We start from the raw sequence: 25,230 nt of genomic DNA, 5'->3' as shown, positions 1-25,230 counted from the left end.
CGGAAGCGGACAGGTTACACTTAACAGCCTGGTTTCTGAAGAGGATCTCTTAAAAGCCAAAGGACTTTCTGATAAGGTGGTAAAGACCCTACTATCTAGCAGAAAAGGGGTAACTAGGGCCATTTGCCTCAAGGTTTGGAAAAAATACAACTCCTGGTGCTCTTCCAAAAGTCTTCAGGTCAAAAATGTAATTTCTGTTTTAGAATTTCTCCATGCAGGAATGGAGAAAGGGTTGGCAGCCAGCACCCTGAAAACACACGTGGCGGCTCTTTCAGTTTACTTGGAAAAACCTCTATCCAGAGAAGATTTAATTTCAAGGTTTTTTTAGGGCACTTGTTCGAAGTAGACCTGTAGCCCTTAAAGTTTTTCCCAGTTGGGACTTATCCATTGTGTTACAGGGTCTCACGGGAGCTCCGTTTTGAACCCTTACAAGACATTTCTTTGAAAAGTTTGGTGCTCACAACATTTTTTTTTTTAGTGGCTATCACAACGGCAAGAAGAGTCAGCGAGCTTTAAGCACTGGCAATCACAGAGCCTTTTCTGAGAATTTTTCCAGACAGGATAATCATCCGTACGGATCCAGCCTTTTTACCGAAAGTTTCTTCGACTTTTCATAGGGTCTAGGAGATAATTCTTCCTACCTTTTCATCAATGCCTTCTAACGCAGGAGAGGAAGCCTTCCATACTCTGGATGTGAGTACAGACGATCACTGACACTGCTACTAGGAAGAACGAGGAAAGGTTTGTTTACACTTACCTCTCCCCGTTCTTCAGCTCTGTTACCCCGATCGCGGGACACCACATATGTGGTTATGCCCAGCCGTGCGGCTTTGCCGACGTACATCGTCGTGCGGCGGTCCTTAAGCAGTTAAAGGGGCTGGCCTTAATTTTTCCATGGACAATGAGAAACTGATTTTTTTTTTCTTGGTGTATACAAAAGCGTCTTTGTTTGAATTTTTGCACTGATAAACTTAAAGGGGTGGTTCACCCTAAAAACTACTTTTTTTTATTACACTGCCCCCCCACATTACAATACGATTAAGGCTATTATTTTTTTTTTTTGATGCTGTACATACCTTTGTACAGCATATTCACCCGTGGCATCCGGCTTGTGAGTCCCGCGGGAGTGGGCGTTCCTAACATGTCTGTGATTGACGTTTTGACCAAAAACTAGCTCCCCCCCGTCGCGTAAGCCGCGTCACGGTTGGCGAAAGGAGCCGAACGGCGAGTCGGCGCTATACTGCGCATGCGCATCGCCGTTCGGCTCCTTTCGCCAATCGTGACGCGGCTTGCGCGACGGAGGGAGTTCGTTTTTGGTCAAAACGTCAATCACAGACATGTTAGGAACGCCCACTCCCGCGGGACTCGCAAGCCGGATGCCACGGGTGAATATGCTGTACAAAGGTATGTACAGCATCAAAAAAATAATAGCCTTAATCGTATTGTAATGTGGGGGGGCAGTGTAATAAAAAAAAATAGTTTTTAGGGTGAACCACCCCTTTAAGTCTTTACCTATTGCCTTTTGGAAAGTTGCCCCACTTGCATTAAATAGCAGATGTTAAAATACATTTGAAAATTGTTTATCCTGAGGGACTTTTTGTAGGTTTTTATGTTTTTAATCTTTTATTGAGTTTATAGGTATAATAAGACACAATGTCAGAGCAAGTCAAGAAAATACAAACATTTCAGAGGAACTTTGATATATCCAAACCTGCACATATATGTAAAGTAAATCACGATGATCAGGAACAGCAAACCCATATCTGCATTAAATAGGGAATGAACTAGCATTACATAGTTTGATCAAGAATGAACAGATCACAAATCATAGAAGTAGGAGAAAAATGGATCCCTACAGCAACATATATTTGTATATAGCAGTATAGATAATATTTTGGCAGTAACCGAGTGATAAAAATAATATGTTGAGAAATGGCAAGAGAGGAGAAACAGAAAAAGAGATGATGGGATAAAAATAAATTAAATAGGGGATGTGAAGTGAGGGGAGAGGGAGGTGAGGGCCATTAATACCTACATAAGTCTTATTATAGGTTTTTAGTTATCAAATCATGCACTAGGGTCTTGGGGTGTACTTGAACCTATGGCCTTGGGCAGCAGTATCAACCAATGTATCACAATAGCTTAAGAACAAGAATGAGCGCAAGTTATGACTCTACTTTATCATAATTGTTAATATTGTAGACTCGTATCATCATTTTTCTTTTTTTTTATATAAACAGGTGAGCACTCATGGCTATTCTCAGAACCAGATACTTGTATGGAAATACCCATCTCTAACACAAGTGGCAAAGCTCACTGGACATTCCTACAGAGTCCTTTATCTTGTAAGTTCATTTTCTTTCTTGTAAAAAAAATTCTAGTAAGACCATCTCCTTCATGTTTTTTAACGTTCTGAGCATTTCCTGTTTGATTATGCAAGAAACTTACCCAACTAGTCTACAGATAAACATTTAAAACATTTCTCTTAAACCAAATGTAATGTTTTTTGTATGTAATATTTTAGGGAGGTGTTTCCCAAGACCCCCCCCCCCCCTTTTCCATTAATGGTTTATGATGCAGAGAATCTTGTGCATCTGTCTTAACTTTTTGGCAGCTATTGAATTTTCAATTTACAGTATGTAACAGTTGTCCCCAAATGTTGTTATAATAGCCCACCTCTAATAAAAACCTAGATTAAATGTGAAAATGTTTCTAGATATTCTCAGACAGAAAAAAAAAATCTGACTTGTAATGCTTTCCCACTGTGGTAAAACTTTTAATACTAATTTTGGCTGAATTTGCACTTTAAGACCCCTTTCACACTGAGGGCGTTTTGCAGGCGCTATAGCGAGGGCTTTCACACTGGAGCGGTGTGCTGGTAGGGTGTCAGAAAAAGTCCTGCCAGCAGCTTCTTTGTAGCGCATTAGGAGCAGTGAACTCACTGCTGCTAATGTGCTCCTGCTAGTGGTGCAACGGATCGTCATTGATCCGTGATCCGAATGGGTCACCATATTTGGATCGGCACACCACGCGATCCACGGATTGAGCTCCGCGTCCTCGGCCATAGTAAAGGCCGCGGCTTCGACCTAGCTCCGGAGCGGCGGCCATCTTAATACACCCGGCTGTGGCCTAGGTGAGCTCCCCTAGAGGGGCGCGCTGATGTCCTCATCACCCACCTCAACTGCTCGTGGATCTGCCTGCTTGTGTCATTCTATCCTGTAGTGGTAAGACTAAGCAAGCAGACAATCGTATATACAGTGGGAGAGAGATGTGGATATTACAGTGGGGGAGAGATGTGGATATTAGTATTGTCCACATCTTCCCCCGCTGTAATGTCCATATTACAGTGGGTACTATATATTGTGGTGATCCGAAAAATTATCCGATCCGCGACTCTGATCCGTGTAACGATCCGAAACGTGAGTTTTTTGATCCGCTGCACTCCTAGCCCCTGCCCATTGAAATCAATGGGCAGCGCATTGCCGGCGGTATTAACCCTTTTTTCAGCCGTTAGCGGGGGTTTAAAAGCAGCCGAAATGCGCCGCAAATCCGAGGGTAAAATGGCAGCGTTTTACCGCTGACGCTATTGGCGGCACCAGTGTGAAAGGGGTCTAAATGAAAAAGCAAGATGGGTAAGAAGTAAAATAATTTAGGGTTGCCCCCTTTCCCCCCTTTTGTTCGCTCTGGCGATGGAGCCATTAGCAATTAAAATCAGAAAAATAGAAGAAATACAGGGGTTCCGTAGACAGATTATAGAGGATAAGATCGCACTGTTTGCGGACGATGTCCTCTTTTTCTTGGGAGACGTTGAAACCTCGTTAGAAAGAGTGATCAAAGCGGTGAGCGAGTTTGGGCTATGCTCCGGGCTGGTCAATAATTGGGAAAAGTCAGCACTACTGCCAATTGACCCCATTGGTGTCCAGATCCCTCACGGAATTCCTCAGTTAAAAGTGGTAGCCAAGATGAAATATCTTGGGATATGGATCACGAGGGACATCAATAGCTTTGTCCAAAATATCTTCCCCTCCTGTCCAAATGGGAACATAAAAGAGACACCTGGTGTAGACTCCCACTATCCGTAGCGGGGCAATGCAATTTAATAAGATGCTATTGTTGCCCCAGTTACTCTATATCCTCCATAACTCCCCAGTCTGGATAGACCAAAAATGGTTTAAAAGGATAGAATCCCTCTTTAGAGAGTTAATTTTAGAAAAAGGGACAGGCTAGGATTTGCCTTCAGACCATGCAGTTACCAGCTAAGGAGGGGGGAATGGCAGTACCGCACCCAAAAACATATTTTTTAGCTTTGCAGTTACAACATCTTGCCAACTCCGGACCGGAGGGAGGGAGGGGGGGAATTCCGGCAGATTGATGCTAACAGGGGCACCACATAGGACAATAGTGGAGGCACTTGAGGTTGGCTCGTTTATCCATAGAGGTCCAACTCATAAAACTCATCCTTAAAGTGTGGCAAACAACAAAGGTACTGTTGGGCTACAAGGGTACAACAACTTTCGCCCCTCTCTGGCACAATCAAAGTTTAAGGGAATTAAAAGACATTGAGAAATGTAAAGAATGGGAGAGACAAGGGATATGCCGCTTAAATCAACTGCATGATGGAGAATACATGAAATCCTTCTCAGACCTACGACAGGAATTTAATATAGCAAATAATACATTTTACAGATACCTCCAGATCCGACACGCCATCCAAGCCCAGTTTGGGCTACAACCAATTGTATGGTCCTCGGCCCCTACTCTTCTGAAAATAACATCGTCAAAAACAACCAAAGGCCTGATCTCCCAATTGTACTCTAAAATAGAAGCTAAAACAGTAAGCAGGGCAGGCCCCATTAAGAGCAGGATAGGATGGGAGAGAGACTTAGGTCAAATGACTACGGAACAGTGGAATGCGATCTTGAGGAGGGGGGTATTGGTCTCGATCTCTCCATCTCAGAAAGTATCACACTTGTTCCTATTGCATCGGGTTTATTACACCCCCAGGAGAATGTTTAATCTTGGGTGGAGAAGTACTGATGAATGCCCAAGGTGTAGATCGACAGGCAATCTCATCCATATGCTATGGAAATGCCCAAAGCTATTTAGATACTGGGAGGAGGTGGTTGACATAAGAAATTAAGCTTTTAAAACCAAGTAAGAAGTTGTGTCTGACATGCCTATTAGGCAGCATAGAGGAAGATAGAGTGCCAGCCGGTTCCCTCGAGGTGGTACTGAGATGCCTCTTCCAGGCAAGGAAGTTAATTGCATGGAGATGGCAGGCCCAGACGCCACCCACTGTCAAGTCTTGGGTTGAAACCATCAACACAATGATTTGGAGTGAGAGAGTGACACTCACTAAACAGGGCCATTATAAAAAGTTTGTAAGGATGTGGAAACTGTGGCTGGACGAAATAGGATGTCCTATATCAGGCATATGCAATGAGCGGACCTCCAGCTGTTCCAGAACTACAAGTTCCATGAGGCATAGCAATACTCGTGACAGCCACAAGCATGACACCCAGAGGCAGGGGCATGATGGGACTTGTAGTTTGGCAACAGCTGGAGGTCCGCTAATTGCTTATCCCTGTCCTATATAATAAGATGACAGCTGGCTCTCAAAACTTAATTTATATTTTAACCCGCTATTGGGCATTCCTCTTTAGGGAAGATTTAATTAATGAATTATACCAACCTCAAAAACTGGTTCACGGTATGAGGGGGAGGGTGGTTGGGTGGGAGGGTAAGGGTTAGAGGGGTGGGCAAGTGGGTGGAAACGTGGGAAAATAACCTGGAACCAAGAGTTTTTTTCACTTGATTACAACGCAATAGAGTAAGAGGAAGATAAGATAAGGGGAAAAATGTATGTTGTGTATTTATCATGCCAAGAATATGCACGCTGGTGCACTGTTTTTTATATTTTTGTCACGTAAACAATAATAAAAACATTATGGTTAAAAAAAAAAAAAAATTTAGATGAACTTTGAATGCTAAACATGAAATCCCAGACTTCTGACAAGATCAACAGGTATTTTTCTTGTCCTTACATTTAGCCAGAAAAAAAAAGAAAGAAAACGGCCACTACATCTAAGGACTGATGAACTTTATATTCGATTTTTGTTGTTGGGATATTTTGGTTGTTTACCTTTGGTCATCTAGAGAGGCACTAGATTCCCTATGTAATCACAAAACATTTTACTTAAAGTGGTTGTAAACCTCAGACTTGAAATGTGAACAAGGCATATCCATCTATAGTGTGTACGTGTCTCAATTTAGAACACAAAGTGTCCCTTTTGTCTACTGCTTTGTTCCTCTGCTATCAGCATAGTTTTCCTGACACCAAGAGAGAAAAGGTGACAGAGGAGGGACCTCCAGCTAATTGACAGCCTCAGATCTGTTTCTGTGTGTTGTTTGGAAGTGGGTGTATCCCTTCCCTCCAATCAGCTGTCAAAGCTCTCCTCACTGAGCACTGCATAGTGTAACTTCAGCTTTCAGCTTAAAACTTTAAAATTCAGCACTTTGGCTGTAGAGAAGAAAGGGCTGCAGATAGACAGGAACAACTTATGTCGGAGGATTTGTTTCATCTCTGTGTATCACCTGAGGCCTGTCGCTTCACTGGGTATATGAGAGTGCTAACAACTGCTTTTTAAAGTGGTTGTAAACCCTCTCGGACTACTTTTACCTACAGGTAAGCCTAGATTAAGGCTTACCTGTAGGTGTTTGCAGTATCTCCTAAACCTACACGGTTTAGGAGATATTTTCCACAAAAAAATGCACTGCTGTCTACGGCGCTTGCACGCCATAGACAATGGCGCTTGCGCACTGAGCGTGCTGGGTCTTGAATGGGATCTGCCGGTCCCGCGTGCAATCGTGGGAGTGACGTCATTGCCGCTCCGGCCAGTCGCAGCACCGGAGCGGCGATACCCTGAAGGCACTCGGAGGAGACATGGTGGTGGCCGAGGAGGGGAACAAGGAGCGCTTCGGGGCTTCGATCTCAGGTAAGTCATTCATAATGAGCTAGTATGCTATGCATACTAGCTCATTATGCCTTTCTCTTGCAGGGTGTTTTTTTTTTTTTTTTTTTTTGGAACATTTCTAGAGGGTTTACTTCCTCCTTTAAATTCTGTCTTTGGTACACATATCAGATCACTTGAACATGAATGAATGATGTACTTTTATTTACGTGTAGAAATATTTTCATGTAATTCTTTTCTCACCACAGGCCATGTCCCCAGACGGTGAAGCCATTGTTACAGGTGCCGGAGATGAAACGTTAAGGTTCTGGAATGTTTTTAGCAAAACAAGATCGACTAAGGTAAGGTCAGCTCGCAGTAATCGAAAAATGAACAGCACAAACATGTTAAATCACATTTTACTGTTGGACAACTGTGGCTTAGACAGCTAATATACAGTTGTGCTCAGAGGTTTGCATACCCTTGGAAAATTGGTAATATACTGTATGTATCATAATTTTTACAGAAAACATGAGTGAGCAAGCAAAACACATTTCTTTTATTTCTTATCGGATTCATATTCAACTGTAGGTCATAAGAATGGCACTATCGTAAAACATGGCAACAAGTAAACAAATGTCAGGAGCACAAAGGAGGGATGCAGAATTGCAGTTATAGTGTGCCGGAGCTGATTGGAGGATAGGCACCCACCCCCCTCCACACAGGAGAGAATTAAGAATAAAGAGCTCAGGAGACTAACTATAACATTCTTACAGGCTGGTACAGGACCCCAGCTGTCCTTAGTAGGCTCTTCCCGCAGACTTCAGACCAGTGCTGGCGTTGTCAAACGGAAAGGGGCACGCTACTCCATGTCTTCTGGACCTGCCCCCGCATCCGGCACTTTTGGACGGAGGTCAGGCGGATAACACAAAAATTCACAGACAACTTGTACCAGACGACCCAGCATACTTCCTCCTACACGCGCATGACACCTCTGCACGCATGTATGGGAAGTCGGTAGTCCGCCACCTACTAGACGCGGCGAAAGCATGCATCCCTCTTTGCTGAAAATCATCAGACCCACTGTCTATTGCCATGTGCCTAAAAAAAATAGATGACATTAAGCAAATGGAAGACCTCATCCTCACGAGCCAAAACAGACAAGAGTTGTTTACTACAACTTGGCGACTATGGAATGTATTTGCATACTCGGATGAAGGCCAGGCCCTTAGGGGTGGAAACACCTTGAGCTGAATCTTTAGGTAGAAAAGAACACAAACATAGAACATATACTGAATATCTAACTATACTGATCCCTGTTCGTGGATTCCCCCCCCCCCCCCCCTCCGGTACTCCTACTTCCCCCCTCTTTGTCCTGTTGGACCATACTTTCCTTCTTTACTTACCCGGGCTTTGCCCTACATCTATACTTTTTTCTCCTTTCTTTTATTCTTCTCCTTTCATACTACTTGAAAAAGAAGGGAGGCGGGGCCCACGGGGTTATAGCAGCACACCTTGAATGCTACGTATGGGACACATCACATTAAGTGGGAATATGTGTTGGGATTGAACCAGATTGTTGATGTCCGGTGGCTACGCAAGTTTGTGGGGAAATGCGCCCCGCGGCTGCGGAGCCTCGGGAAATATAAGCCCGTGTGTACTGTACATTGTTATTACATGTAGCTGTCTTACTGCAATTGATTGAATTGTTGTGGTGGTTCTTGTTGACCCGTTTCCCTGATGTATAAATAAAATAAAAAAAAAGAATAAAGAGCTGTGTTGTGAATAGACGAGCTCTGTGCTGAGCTCCCTCCTTGCCACAATTTTATCTCATGTAAGTAAACTTAGAAGTGACACATACTGATAACAGAGGAAGGAAGCACCAGAGAGAAAAAAAAGCTAGAGCTTTGTGGAAGAGATAAGTAAACACTGCAGATATGTGCTTTGTTCACACTTCATGACAGGTTTACAACATCTTTTAAGATGGCGTATTTAAAGTGACACTGTCACATTTACAGTGGGGATCGAAAGTTTGGGTACCCCAGGTAAAAATTTGTATTAATGTGCATAATGAAGCCAAGGAAAGATGGAAAAATCTCCAAGGCATCAAATTACAGATTAGACATTCTTATAATATGTCAAAAAAAGTTGGATTTTATTTCCATCATTTACACTTTCAAAATTATAGAAAACATAAAAATGGCGTCTGCAAAAGTTTTGGCACCCTGCAGAATTTATAGCATGCGCTGCCCCCTTTACAAAGCTGAGACCTGCCAGTTTAATGGATTGTTCTCAATCATCATCTGGGAAGACCAGGTGATGTCAATCTCAAAGGTTTTAAATGCCCAGACTCATCTGACCTTGCCCTAACAATCAGCACCATGGGTTCTTCTAAGCAGTTGTCTAGAAAACTGAAAATAGTTGACGCTCACAAAGCTGGAGAAGGCTATAAGAAGATGGCAAAGCGTTTTCAGATGTCAATATCCTCTGTTCAGGATGTAATTAAGAAATGGCAGTCATCGGGAACAGTGGAAGTTAAAGCAAGATCTGGAAGACCAAGAAAAATATTAGACAGAATAGCTTGCAGCATTGTGAGAAAAGCAATTCAAAACCCACGTTTGACTGCACGATCCCTCCAGAAAGAACTTTTTGGCCGGAATGAGCAAAGGTACGTTTGGAGAAGAAAGGGCACAGAATTTAATGAAAAGAACCTCTGTCCAACTGTTCAGCATGGGGGTGGATCAATCATGCTTTGGGGTTGTATTGCAGCCAGTGGCACAGGGAACATTTCACGAGTAGAAGGAAAAATGGATTCAATAAAATTTCAGCAAATTTTGGATGGTAACTTGATGCCATCTGTGAAAAAGCTGAAGTTAAAGAGAGGATGGCTTCTACAAATGGATAATGATCCTAAACACACCTAAAAATCCACAGGGGATTACATCAAGAGGCGTAAACTGAAGGTTTTGCCATGGCCTTCACAGTCTCCTGACCTCAACATAATTGAAAATCTATGGATAGACCTTAAAAGAGCAGTGCGTGACAGACGGAACAGAGATCTCAAAGAACTGGAAGACTTTTGTAAGGAAGAATGGGCAAAGATACCTCAAACAAGAATTGAAAGACTCTTGGCTGGCTACAAAAAGCATTTACAAGCTGCGATACTTGCCAAAGGGGGCAGTACAAGATATTTACTCTGCAGGGTGCCCAAACTTTTGCAGACGCCATTTTTTTTGTTTTCTGTAATTTTGAAAGTGTAAATGATGGAAATAAAATCTAACTTTTTTTGACGTATTATAAGAATGTCTTATCTGTAATTTGATGCCTTTTGGAGATTTTTCCATCTGTCCTTGGCTTCGTTATGCACATTAATACAAATTTTTTACCTGGGGTGCCCAAACTTTCGATCTCCACTGTAAAGTAAGCAAAATGCTGCTATTCGGTATAATTAGATTTCTATATAAAACTGCAGCAGCCTGCAGTTCCCCCTACTATTTTCAAATACTAGGCTGTTTTATCAGACAGAGCTTTAGCAGTTCATATAAATGTTAAAGCTTGACCTGAACCCTTCTGCCTCCATTGCCATTTAATTGACCCTTTACTATAATGGGTGCGTTAAAGCGGAGTTTGGCCTGGGTAAAAAAAAAAAAAAAGTCAGCAGCTACAAATACTGCAGCTGCTAACTTTAAATAGGACACTTACCTGTTCTGGGAGCCCACAATGTCCACACCCAAAGCCGACCCATCCCTCGGTTCCGGGTGCAGGCACCGGCATCATTACTAAGGGAAACGGCCTGTTTTCTACTGTGCTTTTCTGAATGGTCCCTGCTGTCTTCTGGGACCTGTGTGCCTCCCTGAAGGCAGCGGGGGGGTCAGACATTATGGAAGTGGGAGCAGATACCTGGATTTGACCAGTATCTGCTCCTCCCCAGAAAGGTAACAAATGTGGCACCGGAGGGGGGAGGTATAGGATCAGCGGAAGTTCCATTTATGGGTAGAACTCGGCTTTAATGAATAGTAGAATGTGTTCGTCTTTGACACTGTAGGTATGTGCTGGAGTTTTGGCAGAGCAGAATGGCTTGACATTCAAACATGCATTGTGGAAGGGGGTGGGTTAGGCTGCAGATATGTGCAGTCAGTCATTTTAAGATACATATTTTGTGGGAATGCTCAATAACATTCCCAGTATTGTTATTTGTTTTTTATTCGTGGGAATGCTCGATAGCATTCCCAGTATTGTTATTCGTTTTATATTATTCTTAAAGCGGTTCTCCACCCTAAGTGGAGTCCCGCTGATCGGAACCCTCCCCCCCCCTCCGGTGCACACAGCGGGAGCCAATCGGCGGGCGCGACTCGCGCATGCGCCGTAGGGAACCGGGCAGTGAAGCCGCAGCGCTTCACTTCCTGGTTCCCTCAGCGTGGATGGCGGGTGGAGCAGCAGGGTGACGAGCGATCGCTCGTCCTCTGCTGCGGACGGTGCTGGACTCCAGGACAGGTAAGTGTCCTAATATTAAAAGTCAGCAGCTGCAGTATTTGTAGCTGCTGGCTTTTAATATTTTCCCATGGCACATCCGCTTTAATTAAAAAATTTCTTTGTACGTTTTTTGGCTCTGCGTAACTTCTGCATACTTTCAGCTATTAAGACCATTCAACTTTTTTAAAATGTTCAGCTAATGTGACTTCTTCAACTTTTTTTCTACGATTTATACTTTTTAAAATATTAAGCTTTTTTTTTTAACATTGAAGTCAAAGAGAGCATGCTTCAAATCCTTAAAATCTTCCTAGTCTCCCAAAAGTTTCAGCTCCTTCATACTTTCACCTACAGACGCCAAACAAACTTTAAAATGTTCACAAAAATATTCCGCTATCCGGCTATATCTTTTCAGTTTGATATCTTTTACAGTTTTTGTGAAAAAGCTGTGTACGTTTTTAGTGATCTTTTTAGGAAATGTTATCGATTTAACAGAGTGTCTATGGGGCTGCTTAGAGTGGGTGATGTCACAGCTACGGCACAGAGCTTAAAGGGGTGGTTTACCCTAAAAACTACTTTTTTATTATTACACTGGCCCCCCACATTACAATACGATTAAGGCTATTATTATTTTTTTTTGATGCTGTACATACCTTTGTACAGCATATTCACCCGTGGCTTCCGGCTTGCGAGTCCCGCGGGAGTGGGCGTTCCTAACATGTCTGTGATTGACGTTTTGACCAAAAACTAGCTCCCCCCCGTCGCGTAAGCCGCGTCACGATTGGCGAAAGGAGCCGAACGGTGATGCGCATGCGCAGTATAGCGCGGACTCGCCGTTCGGCTCCTGTCGCCAACCGTGACGCGGCTTACGTGACGGGGGGAGCTCGTTTTTGGTCAAAATGTCAATCACAGACATGTTAGGAACGCCCACTCCCGCGGGACTCGCAACCCGGAAGCCACGGGTGAATATGCTGTACAAAGGTATGTACAGCATCAAAAAAAAACTAATAGTCTTAATCGTATTGTAATGTGGGGGGCCAGTGTAATAAAAAAAAGTCGTTTTTAGGGTGAACCACCCCTTTAAAAAAATTATTTGTTCTTTCTCTATAAATTGCTCTCACGTCCACAAGATCTACTTGTCATACACAATTTATACATCACAATGTAGGTATTTTTGTCTAGTTTCAGGCAATGTGCTCAGTTTTGTGATTCGCCTTTTACTTTTGGCTGATTGCGCTTCCAAATGACAAGAGTTCTACACTTTCTTCCATTGACTGTCCTGTATAAAATTCTTCACATTTCCCAGCGAAACGCACAACAAACTTTTTTTTTTTTTTTTTAAATCGTTGACATGTACACATTTTTAAGTTTATCAACATAATACGTTCACAAAGGCCCTGTGTCTCTAACGGTGAAGTCGCGGTTTCGATAGCATGTACTGTTGTGGATTTATTAAGGCTTGTTTGAAGGGTTCTCTCACTCATTAGGTGTGGGAAATAATGATCAAAGAGGCTTTATAAGTACTGAAGGAACACTGCTTGTATGTCCTAAAAAATAGTGTAGTGGTTATGGTGAATGGCTTTGGTGTGGTCTTAGCAATTCAGCATTACCATGCATTTTCTAGTTATTATTCTGATCTGTTATTTGCTTGAATATGCTTAATCGTGTTAAATGACCAAGATGTACTAACATTGAATTGCATTTTTTTTTTTTGTTGTGTTTTCTCTTAGGAATCTGTCTCCGTTCTCAATTTGTTTACTAGGATACGATAAACTATCCTTCCATCAGTGTTCTCAGCCACTGGTTTCCAAATTCAGTGCTGTGTTCCAAGCAAGAAAAGAGACTGGTTACTGTGCAGAGCTGAGCTTCAACACCAGAGAAATAAAGTTGAGGAAAAATACACTGCATTATATCTATACCTTATTCAAGGGGTGGTTAAAAAAAAACACTTTCCTATATACTGAAGGAGGATATAAAAACAACCCTAATGATTTCTGTAGTGATGTATTTAAATCTGCATATAGAAAGCCTTGCATATGTCTTCTTTTGGATTAACATCTTGAAAAAATTAATTGCCATTTTTTTTTTTTTTTAAGCTGACCGTAAGTTAAAGCAGACACCATCATGCCAAAAAGTATTGGGACCATGCTCTGTTGTGTATAGATGAAAAATACCCATACTGATTTGTCTTGTTTGCATGCAATGGAATTCACACACTATAAGTACTTCAGTAGTACAGCATATTCTCACCCTAGATTTTTATTTTGTGAATATTTTGGTAGTGCTCATACTGAGGAATGGCGGGTGGGTGGGGATAGTATAGGGGTTTGTGTGAATGTTTAAATGAACGTTTGTTTTTTCTCATTGTTACAAAATGTTTAATTCTATGCATTTCTATTTCTTTTTATGGTTGATGCTCTGTATTTTAATGTTAATTTAACGTTCTGTTTGGGATCATTCAGAAAAGTTGCCTGCCGTTGTCGTCCCTTTTTTTTTTTTTGCAATGTTTTGCACAACCGAGGCATTGTTGGGATGGAAAACATGGAATCGCTGAAACGAAGCACTTAATTTCATTGCCCCTCTTAAATCTTTCTTTTATGTCCTTAAGTGCATGAGGAGGGTACAGGTTAAAATGTGTGTGACCAGCCTATAATGCTCAGGTTTTGATAAAGTGAATTTTCTCTGGTTTTTACTTCCATCCAGTGCTCTATTTGTGCGCCTTTTACCTCATTGTCTGTCTGCTCTGGTGACAAGCGTTTTACCAGACAGGAGTGAAAATCTGCAACAGACACTGATAAAAGTAAAAAAAAAAGAATGTTAATGTTTTAAAGAAAAAACAAAAGTGCTGATGGGGGTTCTAGCCTTCCCCTACTAAAATAAAAGCTTATCTTTGTCTGTGTTACTGTTAAAAATCTACCATTTCTATTTGGTGGAACTATTGTCTCCAGGACAGAAAGTAAGGGGAAAGGGTCTTTAATGAAGCCAAGCAAAACCGTAGAAATCTGGTTAGGGTTCTGACTCTTACCCACTCTATTAAAAACAGGATGTTTTGGCTGAACATTACATTTTAAGAAAATATGTGTTGAGAATGTTGCGTCTGTACTGAGATTGGAATCCTCTGTTCTCGCCAAAAGGTGAAAAAATGTTACGGTATTTTTTTTTAAAGAAAAAAAAAAAAAATCCCACATGTCAAAATGTGACTGCTGTGTTCATTTGTGTGCTAAACTTTCACTACGTGGTGACCTAAATTAACAACCGTCAACTTATTGTTCCGTATTGGTCAAGTGTAAATTTATACAAGGTGATCGCATTGCCCTTCGATTACCTCCTCAAGGGTGAATACATTTTTTTTTTTTTCCCATTATTTCCACAAAGCTGAGGTCTTTCACACCCCTAACTTTGCTATTCTTCTTTGCACTCTTCATCATTCCACAGCATCCTTGTGAACAAGTCCCCAATACTGAAGTGCATGTTCAAGATGAGATCTTACAAATGCTTTAAAAAGAAGCAATGTCTTTCCTGACGCCAACATGGCAGCATACATGTGATACAGCTCTGCCCATATATACACTCACAGGACCTGTTTGAATCTACAAAAGGAAAACTAGAGCAACACCATCCATTCTCCTTTTTTGTCCTCAAGACTGTGATGTTGTGTAGAATTCCCACCTGCTGACTGAGTTGGAGTCTGTCTGGGTTCAGCCTCTCCCAACTCAGCCCCCCTTCTGGTGGTCTTTTGGGGCTGAGCAGTTCTCTAACTAGAGACATCAGAACCTCATGTGGTTTACCTGTGCTGGTGGTTTGGTTGCTGTAGTCTCTGCTGCACACCCAAGCTAGTGGTTTGGTTGCTGGAAATCCATACTGCATGTTTTTCTCTGCACACCTTAGCTGGTGTTTATGCTGCATGTGTTTCTCTGCACACCTGAGCTAAATCCTGGTGCTGGTTAGTGCTGCCTTTTTTTTTTTTTTTTCCCCTCACACAGGTTTGTGCTTGTTTTTCCTCCCCTTGGCTTCATCTTGTTTCCTTTTGTGGGAGCGATGAATAATTTTTTCCTGTTGTCTGCAGTTTTTTCCTTTTCATCTTTGGCTTTTCCTGATTTGCTGTCAGACTTGTACGTACCAGACTGGAGAGCCCAATGGAGCAGAGGAAGGTCTCTCTTGCGTGTCCGTTTTGCTGCCCCTGGTAGCACGGACAGGAGGAACGGGAGTGCGGAGTGGTATGAGAGCCTGGCGGGTAGTTGCAGGAGATGCGGCTCTGGATCCAGGTGCAGAGGAGAAGGTGTCCGGCTGGACAGTAAACAGGAACACAGGCAGATGATACTGAGCAGCAGCAGAGCGGGATGGTCGGGTACAGGCAGGAACGGCAGCAGGCAGGTTCAAGGTCAAGGCAAGCCAAGGTCAGGTGCAGGCGGAGAGCAAGGATAATCCAATAGGCAGGCCGTGTAAGCAGGAGACAAGTGTTCAGACAGGTAACGGAAGCAAGGGTCACAGGGAGCTGCAGATCACAGTTTAAGCAGATTGGTGCCGCACGCACGCACGCACCTGCCCACACACAGACACACACACCAGGGCAGCCAACAGTGTGTCCAACATGGGAATCTCTCCGACAGTGCCCCCCCCCCCCCTTATGGGCAGTCTCCGGATTCCCAGTTGGGCCAGTCTTGTAGCATGGGATCTTCTGAAAGCCTGCATAAGCTCTTCGGCATGTATACCATCTTCAGATTCCCAGGAATTTGTCTTCCGGTCCATACCCCTTCCATTTTATTAAGTATTGGATCTGGCTGTACCTCCTCCTACAGTCCAAGATAGACTCCACCTCAAATTCTTGTTGACTATTATGGGTTCTGGTGGACCGGTAGTTCGGCCAGCAAAGGGGTTAGGAACAAAAGGCTTCAGCAGCGTCACATGGAAGACTGGGTGGACCTTCAGAGAGTCAGGTAAGTCAAGTTCATAGGTCACAACATTGATCTTCCTCTTTACAGAAAAAGGCCCCATGAATCTAGGGCCCAGTTTCCTGGAAGGACGGGCCATTTTTAAATTGGCTGTGGATAACCATACCTGGTTGCTAGGTTCCAGAACAACTTCTCCTCGCTTCTTTCTGTCTAACATTTTTTTTTTATTATTATATTCCTGGGTCTTGGACATAGTTTCCTGTAAAAGTTTATTGTTAGGGAGGAAGAAGTCCATTGTTTCAGAAACTGCACGAATAGCACATCCAGGTATAGCACTGGGCAAGATGGACAGGTGGAAGCCGTAGTTGGGGAAAATGGAGTCTTGGGTAAAGCATAAAGCATGAATAGAGCCACCTATCAGCTTGTGTAACAAAAGGAGAATCCGATGGCAGTGGGTGATGTCAGCGGAATGTGGCTCCTCCCCTCGTGCGCGTTATGTCCTACAGGACTTCGCCGTGAAGCCAGGGCCACAAGCGTCATCCAGATATTTATAGAAAAGAGTAGGGAACGATGGAGCTACTCGACCAGCGTTTGTGCGGCTCGCAATCACTGTGGTCCCAGAAACCGGAACCAAAACAGTACACCACAGAAGAGGAAGGGGGTCGTGAGTATTTAAAAAATAACTACACACATGGTGTCAGCACAGCTGTGACACCAATTAACCACTTCAGTACCTTGGGTGTTTTTCAGATTTGGAGTTTACAAGACTAAAACGTTTTTTTTTGCTTGAAAATTACTTAAAACCCCCAAACATTATATATATTTTTTTCTAACACCCTAGAGCAGGGGTGTCAAACTGGAGGCCCTCCAGCTTTTCCGAAACTACAAGTCCCATCATGCCTCTGCCTGTGGGAGTCATGCTTGTAACTGTTAGCCTTGCAATGCCTCATGGGACTTGTAGTTTTGCAACAGCTGGAGGGCCGCCAGTTTGACACCCCTGCCCTAGAGAATAAAATGGCGATTATTGCAATACTTTTTGTCACACCATATTTGTGCAGCGGTCTTACAAGCGCACTTTTTTTGGGAAAAAAAATCACTTTTTGGAATTAAAAAATAAGACCGCAATAAATTTGGCCCAATTTTTTTATATATTGTGAAAGATAATGTTGCGCCGAGTAAAATGATACCCAACATGTCACTCTTAAAAATTGCGCCCGCTCGTGGCATGGCGTCAAACTTTTACCCTTATAAATCTCGATAGGCGACGTTAAAAAAAATTCTATAGGTTGCATTTTTTGAGCTACAGCGTAGATCCAGGGCTATAATTATTGCTCTCGCTCTAACGATCGCAGCGATACCTCACTTGTGTTGTTGGAACACTGTTTTCATATGCGGACGCTACTCACGTATGCGTTCGCTTCTGCGCGCGAGCTCGTCGGGACGGGGTGCTTTAATTTTTTTTTTATAATTTTTTTTTTTTTTTATTATTATTTTTTACACTGGACAAAAAAAAATTGATCACTTTTATTCCTATTACAAGGAATGTAAACATCCCTTGTAATAGAAAAAAAGCATGACAGGTCCTCTTAAATATGAGATCTGGGGTCAAAAAGACCTCAGATCTCTTATTTCGACTCAAATGCCAAAAAAAAAAAAAAATGGAAATGTTGTCATTTGAAAAAATGACAACAAAAAAATGTGCCTTTAAGACGCATGAGCGGGACTGACGTTTTGACGTCACTTCCGCCCTGCTATTCTAGGGGGGCCATCTTGCCCTCACTCGCATCCCCACACAGCAGGCTGAAGGACCCGATCGCCTCCGCCGCTACCGACAGCTCCGACGGCCCTCTCCCGCCGCCGATAACGGTGATCTCGCTGCGGAGACCACAGTTATCTTTTACAGGACCGCTCGCACTAAAGATGGATATCTCGGTTGTGGCAGCAGCTGCTGCCGTTACCGAGACATCCATCTTTAAAGTGCCGCCGTATATAGTCGTACGGCGGTCGGGAAGTGGTTAACAGAGAAAACCAATATAGGCTAAAAGATCCCTCTTTTTAGACGGCCTTAAAAAAAACTTTTTTTCAAAGACTTTCTTTTGAAAAACTCTTCACTCATGGCCATCGGACACAAAAAGACATATCTAATATGATACAAATTTGTATTTTCCACACATTAACCATCAAACAGGACATTAACCACATCCCAATCGGCCACTGTACATATATGGCCGGGTGGGCGCTCTCTCCTTCTGAGTGGACGTTCAGGAACGTCCCTCAGAAGGAGGGGGTTCGCGAGCGCCATGCATCGGCGCAATCCCGATGTACTCGTGTCACCCGGACACGGTGCATCTCAGATTGGCAGGAGGGCTCTGTGATTGGCCCTCCCGATCACATGACGGCCGTGTCTAATCACAGCTGTCATGTGATGTAAATACAGAGCTGGTTGCTAGACGATCGGCTCTCCTCACACAGAAGTTAGTCAGAGGAAAGCGGATCGCTGCAGCCGGCTGGTGATCAGTGAGTATGAGCTGTTTGTTACAGCTTTTTACACACTGATCACCAGCCTAGTTTAAACACACAATGTCCCCACACAGTAAAAACACCCGTCCCCCACATATGTAACAGTAAATTCATATGTCCCAATGATCATGTGCGTACATCTGTCCTTGATCACATGAACCATTTATTATACAGGATTTTTTTTTTACCAAAGACATGTAGCAGATTACATTTTGGCTTGAATTTATGACAACATTCAATTCCTTTTTTTTTATTTATTTTTTCAAATTACTGCTCTTTTTCTGGTTAGATGGCAAAAAAAAAAGGGGTCGTTAATAAATACCACCAAAAGAAAGCTCTATTTGTGTGAACAAAATTATAAAAATAAAATTTGGGTACAGTGTAGCATGACCGTTCAATTGTCATTGAAAGTGCGAGAGCATTGAAATCTGAAAATTGTTCTGGGAAGGAAGGGGGCGGAAGTGCCCAGTATTGATGTGGTTGAAAATGGACCTAAAAAAATGAACAAAAAAAAAAAAACATGGAAATAAAGGAAGATTAAAAACATATATGAAACGAATGGTCATCTTTCTGAAATAAAACAATTGAGGCCAAATTTGACATTCAAGGGGCCGGAGAACTTTGGTTTAAAAATGTTAAAAATTTTCTTTGGCTTAATCTCCTAACAAAACACCAGAATTTTAAACATCTGTGATCCTTACCATGGTGGTGACGAAAGTGTTTGCATACATTATGCCATTTTTTTTAATATTGCTCACATGTTCCCCAATCCTAACACTAAGTGACCTCTTAGTGCGGCCTATGTACTCTTGGCCGCAGTCACATTCCAGCCTGTAAACCACTTCCTCTGTGTTATATGACTAAAGATCTTATAACTTGTATTTTTTTTATAAGTGACTGTGGAAGAAAATTATTTCATTTTTTTTTTTTTTAGGTTATTGTGGGCTTGTCTGCATGCTAAACAACGGCCACAATTTCTTCTGATACACGTGGTCCTGGCCGGTATTCATCCCCATTTTGCATCACCCCGTATGCGTGGGTAAACTGCGCTCTTTGACCTATTTGTGAGAACATAGGTAAATTATTGGAGGTGAGCGAAGCGCTATCTGTGTTGGTGGCGGGCTCATTTTGCACAAGACTGATGTGTTGTCGTTGGGTGAATTCCAAGCACCTATATCATCTTTAGGACTTTCCTTTTGTGATACTTATAATTATGGACTTTTTATTATGCGCTGCACTGTTTTGAATTTTATGGGCTTCAGAATATCCCTGGTGTTCAGTTGCGCATTTTCTCTTTTTTTTTGTTTTTTTAGTTTTGGTTATTATTGAGGATTATGCTGACTGAGATTTGATCAACATGTATAAATTCATATTAAAAAAGATCAGTGTCTAAAAGGCCTAATTGCACCGCACATGAAAATATATATATATATATATATATATATATATATATATATATTATATATATAGTGCCTTGCGAAAGTATTCGGCCCCCTTGAACTTTGCGACTTTTTGCCACATTTCAGGCTTCAAACATAAAGATATAAAACTCATTTTTTTTGAAGAACAAACAACAAGTGGGACACAATCATGAAGTGGAACGAAATTTATTGGATATTTCAAACTTTTTTTAACAAATAAAGAACTAAAAAATTGGGCGTGCAAAATTATTCAGCCCCCTTAACCACTTAAGCCCCGGACCAATATGCAGCCTAAAGACCCAAGGTGTTTTTACAGTTCGGGACTGCGTCGCTTTAACAGACAATTGCGCGGTCGTGCGACGTGGCTCCCAAACAAAATTGGCGTCCTTTTTTCCCCACAAATAGAGCTTTCTTTTGGTGGTATTTGATCACATCTGCGGCTTTTAGTTTTTGCGCTATAAACAAAAATAGAGCGACAATTTTGAAAAAAAAGCAATATTTTTTACTTTTTGCTGTAATAAATATCCCCCAAAAACATATATAAAAACATTTTTTTTCCTCAGTTTAGGCCGATACGTATTCTTCTACCTATTTTTAGTAAAAAAAAATCGCAATAAGTGTTTATCGATTGGTTTGCGCAAAATTTATAGTGTTTACAAAATAGGGGATAGTTTTATTGCATTTTTATTTTTTATTTTTTTTTTACTACTAATGGCGGCGATCAGCAATTTTTTTCGTGACTGCGACATTATGGCGGACACTTCGGACAATTTTGACACATTTTTGGGACCATTGTCATTTTCACAGCAAAAAATGCATTTAAATTGCATTCTTTATTGTGAAAATGACAGTTGCAGTTTGGGAGTTAACCACAGGTGGCGCTGTAGGAGTTAGGGTGCACCTAGTATGTGTTTACAACTGTTTGGGGGTGTGGCTGTAGGAATGACGTCATCGATCGTGTCTTCCCTATAAAGGGAATGACGTGATCGATGCGCCGCCATAGTGAAGGACGGGGAAGCCGTGTTTACACACGGCTCTCCTCGTTCTTCAGCTCCGGGGAGCGATCGCGACGGAGCGGCTATAAACAAATAGCCGCGCCGTGGTCCCGGATCGCTTCCCGAGCGGACCCGACCTCCGCATGTAGCGGGGGGGGTCCCGATCGGACCCCCCACCCGCTAATAGGCGAGGACGTACGTGTACGCCCATATGCCTGTACGTGCCATATTGTGGACGTATATGTACATGCGGGGGTCGGGAAGTGGTTAAATTAATACTTTGTAGCGCCACCTTTTGCTGCGATTACAGCTGTAAGTCGCTTGGGGTATGTCTCTATCAGTTTTGCACATCGACAGACTGAAATTTTTGCACATTCCTCCTTGCAAAACCGCTCAAGCTCAGTGAGGTTGGATGGAGAGCGTTTGTGAACAGCAGTTTTCAGTTCTTTCTACAGATTCTCGATTGGATTCAGGTCTGGACTTTGACTTGGCCATTCTTACACCTGGATATGTTTATTTGTGACCCATCCCATTGTAGATTTTGCTTTATGTTTTGGATCATTGTCTTGTTGGAAGACAAATCTCCGTCCCAGTCTCAGGTAGTTTGCAGACTCCATCAGGTTTTCTTCTAGAATGGTCCTGTATTTGGCTCCATCCATCTTCCCATCAGTTTTAACCATCTTCCCTGTCCCTGCTGAAGAAAAGCAGGCCCAAACCATGATGCTGCCACCACCATGTTTGACAGTGGGGATGGTGTGTTCAGACTGATGAGCTGTGTTGCTTTTATGCCAAACATAACGTTTTGCATTGTTGCCAAAAAGTTCGATTTTGGTTTCATCTGACCAGAGCACCTTCTTCCACATGTTTGGTGTGTCTCCCAGGTGGCTTGTGGCAAACTTTAAACAACACTTTTTATGGATATCTTTAATTAATGGCTTTCTTCTTGCCACTCTTCCATAAAGGCCAGATTTGTGCAGTATACGACTGATTGTTGTCCTATGGACAGAGTCTCCCACCTCCGCTGTAGATCTCTGCAGTTCATTCTGAGTGATCATGGGCCTCTTGGCTGCATCTCTGATCAGTCTTCTCCATGTATGAGCTGAAAGTTTAGAGGGACGGCCAGGACTTCGTAGATTTGCAGTGGTCTGATACTTCTTCCATTTCAATATTATCGCTTGCACAGTGCTCCTTGGGAGGTTTAAAGCTTGGGAAATCTTTTTGTATCCAAATCCGGCTTTAAACTTCTCCACAACAGTATCTCGGACCTGCCTGGTGTGTTCCTTGTTCTTCATGATGCTCTCTGCGCTTTAAACGGACCTCTGAGACTATCACAGTGCAGGTGCATTTATACGGAGACTTGATTACACACAGGTGGATTCTATTTATCATCATTAGTCATTTAGGTCAACATTGGATCATTCAGAGATCCTCACTGAACTTCTGGAGAGAGTTTGCTGCACTGAAAGTAAAGGGGCTGAATAATTTTGCACGCCCAATTTTTTATTTGTTAAAGTTTGAAATATCCAATAAATTTCGTTCCACTTCATGATTGTGTCCCACTTGTTGATTCTTAAAAAAAAAAAAAATAGTTTTATATCTTTGAAGCCTGAAATGTGGCAAAAGGTCGCAAAGTTCAAGGGGGCCGAATACTTTCGCAAGGCACTGTGTGTATGTGTGTATGTATGTGTGTGTGTGTATGTGTAATATATATATATATATATATATATATATATATATATATATATATAATGAAGTATGACCAGCATTCACATGTAAAAATGTATGAGAAATCGTCAGTATGTTAGGTGATGAGAAGGTTCAAATGATAGGTTACATAGTTAGTCAGGTTGAAAAACGACACAAGTCTATCTAGTTCGACCATGAAAAATAAAAGATATTATACAAGCCCATATACCCAATTCTATACCCAGAGTTGATCCAGAGGAAGGCGAAAGGATTTTGCTTAATGATAGGCATATACCATCCAAAGGTATGCAAGTCAAAAGCCTTGAACACACCAGGTTTCTCCCGTTTGGTCTGGTTATCTCAAACCCCTCATCGCCCAGGGTGGTTTAGTCCTGTAAAAAAAGGCTCCAATACCGTTTTAAACGTTTATTTTAAGACGACCGCCCCCTTTAAACCACACTTTGCACAACATAAATTGTAACAGGCATTTGGTTAAATAATCAAACTTTATGTTATCACCAATCAGTATGGAATTGCGCCTACCATCCACTGCATTGAAAGTATCTGCCTGGGCCTTCCTGGTAGTGACATGCACACGTCACTTCTGGTCGCCGTAAGGTCATGCACTGACGCGTTTTGACATCACAACTTCAACAGAGACCATGACCTAACAGCGCGGTGTCCCGGCATTATTCTAACCCCCAGTGATCAACGCCTTAATTTGCAACACTGCTTGTTAGTGGAATCACAATCACAGGGGGACTCATTCAATACACACAGCTGCCCTGTTCATCCTACATTTCATTTAAAGTAAACTGACATACTCGCAAACCCAGATACTACCTAGTAAAGCTCAATCGTATATATATCTCCTGGCAATACTAGAGTTGGCCCTGTATGGTTGTATAATCCAAACAAAAAAAAAATGCATTAAAATGTACAACTGATTAAAATTAATGAAATAACATTGTAAACTCCAATATGAGAAATATTATAGTTTGACTAATACATCAGCAAGTGAAACATATGTAAAATAAATGCAATAACAAACTAGAATAAATCGATCCAAGTCAGAATTTTAAACAAACTGACATACTAGCAAACCCAGACACTATCTAGTAAAGCTCAATCGTGGATATCTCCCAGCAATACTAGAGCTTGCCCTGTATGGTTCTATAATCCAAACAAATAATGCTTTTCAATTTACATGATTAAAATTTTGTTCACATGAAATAACATTGTTAAACTCCAATAAGAGAAATATTATAGCTGAACTAATACTGAATATATCAGCAAGTGAAACATATGTAATATGAATGCAATGACTAACTGAAATTAATCAGTCTAAGTCTAAAATGTAAAAATGATATGTTTTCTCATATGTTGATCATATCCCCTCTTCTCAAGAGTGAAATTCTGGTCAGATAATCTTTCCTCATAGCTGAGCTCCTCCATGCCTCTTATCAGTTTGGATGCCCTTCTCTGCACTTTCTCCAGTTCCCCGATATTTTTTTTGTGCAAACTGGTGCCTAAAACTGAACTACATATAGAAGGGGTTTTACGATTTGTACTGTTCCAGTGACCACTCCGAATTTGTGTTTTTTTTATTTTTTTTAGATTTTTAAGTTATTTTACATTCTCTGTCGGTAATAATTGTCTTCAGGAAAAATGGGGAGGGTGAATCTCCCTAACATGGACACAGGTGGCAAGAAAAACCTGACGGGTGTATCAGAAAAACATAGAGGAGGGAGATTTATTAAAAATGGAGCACTCAGAATCTGGTGCAGCTGTGCATGGTAGCCAATCCGCTCCAACCTTCAGCTTGTTCAATTTAGCTTTGACAATAAAACCTGGAAACTGTTTTTTTATGCAAGGTTTCACCATGTTTTGCATGCTGCAGTTTTGGTAAACCACACACACTGAGGCCTCGTACACACGACAGAGGAACTCGACGTGCTTGGCACGTCGAGTTCCTCGTCGAGTTTTGGGATGAAGCCGCCGAGGAGCTCAGCGGGCCGGCTTCTCCCATAGAAGAACGAGGACAACGAGAAAATAGAGAACATGTTCTCTATTTTCTCGTCGAGTTCCTCGGCGGCTCCATCGAGCCAAAAGTGTACACACGACAGAGATTCTCGGCAGAATCCGGGTTTTGACCGAATTCTGCCGAGAAACTCTGTCGTGTGTACGAGGCCACACACTTTGGGCCAGATTCTCAAAGAGATACGACGGTGTATCTCCTGATACAACGTCGTATCTCTGAGTTAGGCCGGTCGTATCTATGTGACTGATTCATAGA

General features: G+C 42.1%; 1 protein-coding gene across 2 annotated transcripts in view; it reads left to right on the top strand.

Moving 5' to 3' along the window:
• FZR1 (fizzy and cell division cycle 20 related 1) overlaps positions 1-14,118 on the top strand; it is a 76,987-nt gene extending 62,869 nt beyond the window's left edge. For both annotated transcript variants that reach the window (XM_040322593.1, XM_040322592.1), the window contains exons 12-14: positions 2,241-2,345; positions 7,220-7,312; positions 13,151-14,118. In XM_040322593.1, the coding sequence (XP_040178527.1) occupies positions 2,241-2,345; positions 7,220-7,312; positions 13,151-13,192 (240 nt within the window). In that variant the 3' untranslated portion in view covers positions 13,193-14,118. The remainder of the gene's footprint in view (positions 1-2,240; positions 2,346-7,219; positions 7,313-13,150) is intronic.
• Positions 14,119-25,230: the final 11,112 nt, after the last annotated feature.

This window comes from Rana temporaria, chromosome 1, assembly GCF_905171775.1.
Source record: "Rana temporaria chromosome 1, aRanTem1.1, whole genome shotgun sequence".
In the NCBI taxonomy this organism is placed as follows: Eukaryota; Metazoa; Chordata; class Amphibia; order Anura; family Ranidae; genus Rana; species Rana temporaria.
The sequence above is the reverse complement of the archived record's forward strand: the minus strand, read 5'-3'. Positions and strand labels throughout refer to the sequence as shown.